Here is an 8,548-nt window from a genome sequence, read left to right on the forward strand (position 1 = left end):
TCCATTCCTTTTTTTCTTGCTTTCAAGTGTGATTGTATCCCAAGTTTGTAGTAGTCACTACAAGAAATTGAGTTCTTAGTGGCACACAAAAAATGTTACTAAAATGAAAAAAAAATCGCTAAAAGTATCAGCAACGTAATGCCATTAATCGCTAGGACTATCGCCGTATCCTCGTAGCTAAAAGTTTCAGCAATGCAACAAATTCGCACCATAAAATTTGTACTTTTAGTGACATTTGCACATTACTAAAAGCATACTTTTAGTAACATATGTTTTGTCACTATTTATTTTTTATAGTGACGTAGTAACTTGCCACTAAAGGTGATGTTTGAGTGGTAAATAATGTTATTGCTAAAGGTTAATTTATGACCATTACAAACATCTTTTGCGACGTATTAAAGTTAATATTTAGCGCCACTAAAAATTATTATAGGTTTTTAGTTTAGAAAATCAATGATTTTTCAACGTTATCACTACAAGAATTTTGGCCTTTAATGTCGGTTTAAAACCGACATTAAAGGCCTTTAATGTCACTTGGCAACCGACATCTTTGCGAGCGTTATTAAAGGCCTTTAATGTCGGTTGGGCTTTAATGTCGGTTTAAAAACGACATTAAAGGCCTCTTTAATGTCGGTTTAAAAACGACATTAAAGGCCTTTAATGTCGGTTTTCAACCGACATCTTTGATAGTGTTATTGAAGCCCTTTAATGTCGGTTTGGCTTTAATGTCGGTTTAAAACCGACATTAAAGAGGCCAATAATGTCAGTTTAAAACCGACATCAAAGGCTTGTTTTTGTCCATTTTTAGAAATTTATATTTATTTAATTGTTGTATTATTGTCCATTTTTTATAAACCAACATTGAATCCAACAAGTGAAATTAACTACAAACTTGAAACTACAAGTCACATTACGTAGGAAACCATATTATTCAAGTCTGATTCCACCAACAATGAAAATGCTATTAGCACTTGCACATAAATCCCATTCATATCTTAAAGCAACAATAAATCCCATTCATATCTTAAAGCACATAAATCCCATATTATTCAAGTCTGATTCCACCAACAATGAAAACACGCTTGTTGATGGTATCTAATGGTGCCTAGTTGATCGCCATCTAGGCTGAAGACCTTAATTAACTGTTTGGCTGAACCGCTAGCTAAGATAGGAGCATGTCTATGAACGGCTAATGCTGTAAGTGAACCTCTGTGAGCATCGATGGTTAGATACCGATCCCTCTGATTTCTGATATCCAGAAATTGAATATCACCAGCCTGAGAGGCACTGACAATCTGAAGAAGAAAACGATAAGCAGAATTAACAAATACATTTTAATAGGATACTGAAAATACATTGATCACAGCCAAGAAGTTTTATCACCTTCGACGAATCAAGTCCAGGTTGAAAGCCAATCCCCACAACCTTTTCTACTTTTTGCACATGTGGGCGCATTGTGCAGACAAGCCTACAAGTTCAGAGAAGGGTTGAAGGCAAATATGCAAGAAATGCAAAACAAGTAAAATTATCAGAACAAACCATTTGATTTCATAAGATTTCTTATATTTTCTATTTCAGTTTCCCGGTGAATGGTAAAGAACCAGAAGTCCTCGGAGTTCTTTATTGTCTCTAAAAAAATTGGGGGCGGGGGGGGGGGGGGGGGAGATAACTAATAAGTAATCTGCAAAGCGGGTCATGAGAAGCTTAACCAAGAGCTTTATTCAAATAAAAGCATCAAGAGGGAGAAAAGGTACATATGCTTACAATTCAGGAATGCGAGCATCATAAAGCTTGACAGAACCATCAAAGAAACCAGCTGCAAGAAGACCCCCATGGACTTGAGAAGCAGACTGCAAAGGGATGAACGTAAGAGCTCTTTAAATATATACAGAGACTGTATCATTATACCAATCATTTAGTTCATAAGATTGGCAACTAACAAATCCTGTCTGAACAACCTTTGAAATAGATCTGCACCAAGAAAACATATTAGCTATGATGAGAAAGAAAAAGGACGGCATTTGTTGAGTAAATCTGAAAGCTACCATGTGGAAGAACATTCCATGCAATTGTATCAGTGACAGCTGTGAAAATCCAATTCAATTCCCCAAGAAGTGTCTTCCGATCAGTTTGCCGACCAGGTATTTTGTCTATCAATGAATCATCAAGTGACTCGCGGAGCAATGAACGTTTGCAAAACCTGAGGGACAAGATCCAATGATTAGAGAATATCCAGAAAACGATGAAAGGCCAGTACTTCGTAAACAAACCAAAGAACACATTATTATTAATTGAATGAAAGACAGAAGGCAGACCATATAGCCCAGAATAAGGTTGAGCTTGATGAAGAGGACTCTGAAGCTGCATTCTTGTTTTCACAAGCCAAACTGGATTTGTGCAAAAACAAACCTGAGAAGTAGTACAATCACAGTTGTGAATATAATAAAGAACAGAAGTTCAAAATGATGAGGGCATAGAAATATTCTTCTAGTTAGTGCAATAAGGAAATTGTTCGACGTTCACAAGCACAAAAAAAACCTAGGACTTGAAACATGACTTAGAAATGATAAAGAAACAATAATGAGGCAACAAAAAGAAAGAGGAAAAATCGGGGGGAAAAAAGGTCTTAAACTCACCAAAGCTCCAGCTTCCGCTGCTGAAGCAAGATGAAGACTAGGACTCAAGTCCTTCTTTCCACTGTCAGAATATCTTTGTTTGGCTCTGCCATAGCTACAATACATTGAGGGAAAACATTTAATAGAGTTCCAAAGACTTGATGAAATGTATAGAAAAACAAGATTTCAAGAACAGGTTAGAAACATGATTTCTACTTATGAAACATGACAAGAAAACATATTTATAGTTCACTGTTTCGTAAATACATCTCAAAATAAAGTTAAACTTTAATGAGACCCAATAGCTGCCACATTAGTAACTATGAAAATCTAGTGAAGATCTCTCAGATATTTTTTCAAACACCTTAACTACAACAAAAAGGTTATACTAAGTTATGAAAAGTACTTAAAAATAAACAATCGTCAAAATAAAAGCTCATGAAAATTTCTCATAAAAACTTTAAGATAAGAAAGTTATTTGCTATAGTAAGAACTAATAAATATAGCTACAAAACTATGTTTAAGGTCAAATCTTATAAACATTACAACAATTAACTCCATCCAAATTAACAAAACAAATTAAAGTCACCAAGTAAACCAAACAAAGCAACATACAGGACATTAATGTTTCTATAGACTAGTGATCACCACAGAAGTTTCAAAATGGTCATGCAATTTCATCTAAACTTATCAAATGAACTTCATCCCCAAAAGCTATTTTGTTGGTGAAGTTCCAGAGTGATTACCAATGGACATCAAATTCCTTTTACCTCATATATAAATTCTAGTTTCCCACCTCTCAAATTCGTTATTATTTCAATCTCTATATTTCTCATTGTTTGGTTTGTCTCAATATTCCAAGAAAATCACAAAAGCATAGTAAAACGCTACGAAACAAAACGCTCCTAAATCCTAAACATCTCAAACTCATTTTCTCTCTCGTTACAAGAATTATAAAAGAAGAAACTTCAATGAAACAAAATTTAGTTTTAGAAAGAAAAACCTTGGAATTATGAAAGTCAAGGAAGCAAAATGTTTCGACCCAGAAGCACACGTGATGAACTGAGGTCTGAAATCAACTAGACATTTCGTCGAACACGTAGACTACAACTGGTAAATCAAAGGGTTAAGCTCAACATGCACGATTACCTTCAGTAACCTCCCCAAAGGAAGAAAACGCATCTTTCAACGATCTCTCGTCCATGGACCAAGACAACCCTGGAAGGAAAAGGAAGAAACAAGATCAAATTCATGAATGTAAAAGGCATCTGAATCAAGTGGGTGGTGCATCTGTGTAAGTGGATGGAGGAAGAGAAGCAAAATTCCCAATTCAAACTTACCATGAAAAGAATCTGAAAATTAACAAACATGTTTGATGCTCACAGCTTCACATTTTTGAGAAAAAAGAAAATGTTGGTGATAAATCAGTATCCGCAAACCCCATGAAACTGAAAATTAGTCTTTCAAAAGAATTAAGTTTACACAAAGCAACATACAGTGATGAAAGAGTAAGCAAAATTCTCAATTCAAACTTACCATTCTTTTCGTCGACAACCCCAAAGCAAAAAACCCCAAAGCAACATCAGTGTTTGAAGAAAGTGAGGAGTGACGGCGGTGGTGGCGGGCACGAGCTGGGCACGAGGGACGATGGTGGTGGTGGTGCCAGCGACTCTTCGGAGAAGAAAGGGAAGATTGTTAGATGAGAATGAGGAGTGTGAAGAAGAAATTGGAAGGATGAAATCGTGTGGGTGATTGAGAAAGAGTAAAGTAAGAGAGAGAAAGTCATTTTTTATAAAATAAAAAATTAAAATTAAAATTAAAAAGGAGCTTTAATGTCGCTTTTCAAAACAAGGATGTTTAATGTCGGTTTTAAACCGACATTAAAGCTCCAGCTTTAATGTCGGCTTAAAACCGACATTAAACATCCGCATTTTCAAAAACGACATTAAAGCTCTTTTTTCATTTTTTCCAACCGACATTAAAGGCTAGATTTGTTCTAGTGTATTGAAAGCGCCGATAAAGATATTTTATTAAATAAAAAAATAATATACAATTTACTATATAAACCTATTATAAGTATGAAATTACATCAAGTAAATGGATGTACAAAGTTAGTGTTTTGAATCAGTCCAAAATTTCAATCAAAGAACTAACAAATTACATATATATCCTAGAAGATACATATAGTTGGTCATTACATACTTAAAGTATAGATATATCGTTCTTATTCATATTACAAAACAAGTTATGATTATCGTTCTTAATCATAAAACACAAAATATATGTAATAATAAGAAACATGGACATCATGCTCCTCCAAGCACAACACTCTTAGATAACTCCAAACTCAAAATCTCACCGATGGTTATTCTCAACTTCTTGAAATCTACAAACAAAATGAGAATAGCATTAGAACTAAGAACTTTAAGGGTGTTTGGTTTGTCTTTTAAAAAAAATGTTTTTCAAGAATAGGTTTCCTTTTAAACACTTTCTTGACAATGAGTTTAAAATTTAAACAGTTACATGTTTGGTTAGATTTTTTTATAAGTGTTTATATGTGGATTTTGTTTGGTTTGTCATATACCAAAAATGCTTATACTTAACTCAAATTACCATAAAGGACTACTAAACACTATTACCTAATTTCATAAAGAAATACATATATTTTTACTTTTTTAAAAGAAACATACTTTGAAATTAATTGCACGTTATCTTGAAACTAGTTGTTTTAAAATTTTGAAATTAGTAAAGTTAAAACCAAACATTAATTTTTTTTTCATATTAATTTTTTTAGATAATTTTATTTTAGAAGTAGAAGTATCTTGATACTTAAATTCATAATCATAAAAAGTATGATCTCTATCAACAAAACATAATAATAATAATTTTTCTTAAATAAATAATATCAACTAAACATGAGAAATTGTGCAATTCGATCACGTTCTTCATTCATCTCCATTTCACGAACTGAACCTCTATGCTCTTTATTGATGTCCTCATAATTTATTTCATCATTTGAAGGTAGTAGCATCTCCTTGTCATCATAAGGCTTGAGTTAAAAATCTGTTTTTGAATGAATCCTTATAAAGTTATGAAGAGCCACTGAAGCAACAACAATTTTTACCTATTTGTCAAATAGAAAACTATGCATTTGCCAAACATTTCTCCATCTATTCTTCCAAACACCAAATGTTCTTTCAATTGTGCATTTTAATGAAGAATGACTATGATTAATACCTCCTTCATGCCTCTTGGTTCGCTTCCACGTAAAAAATCAGGAAGATGGTATCGTTCACCGTTATAAGGACCTAAATATCTTTTCGTTTGTGGACAACCAGAATCTACAAGATAATATTTTTCTGAAATAATAAAGTAAAACTTAATAGTAAAAAATAAATATTTTTAAAATATAATAAACATTAATGTATTTATTCTTACATACTAACCTTTGATTGGATGTGAAAACCCTAAATGTGGTCTTCTTAATGCCTCCACAAAAGTTCGAGCATCATGAGCAACTCCCTCCCATCCAGCCCAAACAAATGTAAAACACATGTTAAAATCACATACTGCCATAATATTTTGGAGGGTAATACTTTTTTGACCAATGTACGGTAAATGTCTTCGTTTAGGTGCTACAATCTGTATATGAGTACCATCAATTGCTCTAATACAATTTTTGAAGTACGACCAATATCGAGTGTCTTGTTTAATCTTATTAGAGTAGTTTTGAATTGTGGATCTGTAGACTTAATTACATCTACAACTATATGACAAATAACATCTAACACTATATTAAACCACCTTGATACAGTCTCACCTGAGAGCTAAAATCTTTCTTCAACCATTCTATTTAAGAAACCGTGACCCAGTGTAATAAGAAATATTGCAAGAGCCTCCTCCAAAGACATACGTTTGGCTTTACTAAAGTTATATTGTTGTTCAAGTACTACTAACAATTTTCTGAAATATATGTTTTCCATTCTAAATTGTTGGTGAAATCTATCCTCGTGACCATTCAAGATCTCCATTACAAATTTGTAACCAATGTGAGAAGATGTCCTACAAGACTCTTTGCAAACATGTATCACAAAATGATGGACTACATCACCACATCCCAATTTTACTAATTGATAGAGTTCATATTCAACATCGCTTTCGCCAAAATGATCATTGCTATCAATATTGTAATTATCAAATAACATCCGGAAAACATATAGGAATTAAAAAACAAAATTAGAAACCAAAGATCCTAACAATATAATATCTTGTTATCATTGCTATCAGTATTGTAATAATTAGATGACATCTGAAAAATATAAAGGAATTTAAAAACAAAATTAGAAACTAAAGATCCTAACAATTTTTAATGATAAGACATTCATAACAAAAATAACACTCCAAAATGGTAATTGTCTACAAGCAAACATTTTCTATATATCTAAGGTCGTCAAACTTTCTTTTGTTTCAACCATGCAACTTGAATCTCAGGCTCTTGTAGCGCTACAAACATTTCTCTATTTTTCCTTTTTGTAAAGATATCTACAGCTTTCATGAAAAGCTCATTACCTTTTATAATTCCAAGTATGTCTAGTAAGACATTTATCACTTCAAAAATACTACAACCTGGAAGATCTCTTCTCCTATTATCTATTGATCCACACACACGTTCCAACTGATCACAAAGTTTATTTGCAACATTACCTTTTGATCCTATTCTTTTTCTTTTTTTTTTCCCTTTCCCTTGAGTATAATCCTCAGCATTATGTATTGAATATTCCGTATCATTAGTATCATTATACTTCATATCCTCAAATGTATCATCATTTTCTCCTACATGTCTAGATGAATTGCCTTCAGTACTTGGAGGTACAAATCCTTGAGATGGTGCCCATGCTCCATCTCCCGTAACTGCAATATTTTTAAAAAGAATATCTAATTGGTCTGCATTTTGCAACCCCTTTGCTCTAAATTTTGCCTCCTCAAGCTTAACCTTTAAATTTTCTTCCCACCATCTAGTTGGTGAATCAATAGTTTGTCTTAGTGAATCCCAACTCAAGCCTGTGTTGTTTCCAACCAAGTCTATCAATATCTGCCAATCTTTTTTTAATACAACCCATTTATTTTTCATTTTTCTTTGATCATAATTTCTTTCGGTTTTCTCTCTAAATATTCTAATAACATTTTTCCACCCTTCTTTACATAAATGTCCATTTGGTCTATTCCCTTTCAAAGTTTCATCAACACAAGCATGGATAAATGCAGCGGTTGTAGTATCATCCCAAATTGCATTGAATTGTTTTTCTTTTTCATCTCTATTTGTAGTTATATTTATGGACATCTACGGAAACAAAAAGGTGGGTTAAGTAACAGATTTTTCTATTTATTAGAACTACAATAGAAATAAAGCAAATAACATACAACCCAAATGGTCGATCAAGTTTTAAGAGTAGGATTCTGATTAAAGAAGAAAAATATACACATGTTCAACTCTGGAGATTTGAGCGATGCGTCAAAGTTTTACTTAGATGAATAAACAATTTATAACTTCACATTATGCATTCGCATGCGCATTCAGAAGCGATCAACAAACATGACCATAACTCAACAAACCAAAATGTTAAAAGTTCTAATCCTCTCACTTCCATAACTTTTAAGAATAAATGACGTCAAAAATCAGTAACCAAACAATCTTCATGGTACATTTATCAAAAAAGCATAGAGTTGTTGACAAAATATGACTTAATATTTCTCATTAATTCATGACATTCTAATTAAACAGAAATACAGACATTATTTGCTTTAATGTTCAATGATCGTAACTTTATACTTCATCAATGGCGTTAATAATAGCCATTAATGGCCTGCAACTATAGTTTAAAATCCAGGTTTGGGTTGCTAAAAACAAAATCTGAATATCTGAAATCTTAGCT

At 32.7% G+C, this 8,548-nt stretch overlaps 2 protein-coding genes and 1 long non-coding RNA gene across 4 annotated transcripts; all 3 read right to left on the reverse strand.

The window, feature by feature from the left end:
• Positions 1-892: 892 nt before the first annotated feature.
• Positions 893-1,845, reverse strand: LOC127148385 (regulatory-associated protein of TOR 1-like). The gene is made up of 3 exons (XM_051081908.1): positions 1,765-1,845; positions 1,384-1,468; positions 893-1,295 (listed from the first exon to the last, which is right to left on the reverse strand). Exons 2-3 carry the CDS (start codon positions 1,453-1,455, stop codon positions 1,050-1,052), a joined length of 318 nt encoding a protein of 105 aa, XP_050937865.1. The 5' UTR covers positions 1,456-1,468; positions 1,765-1,845; the 3' UTR covers positions 893-1,049.
• Positions 1,846-2,275: 430 nt separating this feature from the next.
• LOC127148386 (uncharacterized) lies at positions 2,276-4,324 on the reverse strand. 2 transcript variants are annotated; one of them, XR_007819349.1, is made up of 5 exons: positions 4,152-4,324; positions 3,956-4,000; positions 3,619-3,833; positions 2,637-2,730; positions 2,276-2,409 (listed from the first exon to the last, which is right to left on the reverse strand). It is a non-coding gene; the product is annotated as an uncharacterized LOC127148386 (long non-coding RNA). The 2 variants fall into 2 exon arrangements; XR_007819348.1 differs by lacking the exons at positions 2,276-2,409; positions 2,637-2,730 and having other exon boundaries at positions 3,082-3,833.
• Positions 4,325-7,065: 2,741 nt separating this feature from the next.
• Positions 7,066-7,956, reverse strand: LOC103485728 (L10-interacting MYB domain-containing protein-like). Its single transcript, XM_008443424.3, has one exon. It carries the CDS (start codon positions 7,954-7,956, stop codon positions 7,066-7,068), a length of 891 nt encoding a protein of 296 aa, XP_008441646.3.
• Between the last annotated feature and the right edge of the window lie 592 nt (positions 7,957-8,548).

This window comes from Cucumis melo, chromosome 3 (genome assembly GCF_025177605.1).
Source record: "Cucumis melo cultivar AY chromosome 3, USDA_Cmelo_AY_1.0, whole genome shotgun sequence".
Taxonomy (NCBI): Eukaryota; Viridiplantae; Streptophyta; class Magnoliopsida; order Cucurbitales; family Cucurbitaceae; genus Cucumis; species Cucumis melo.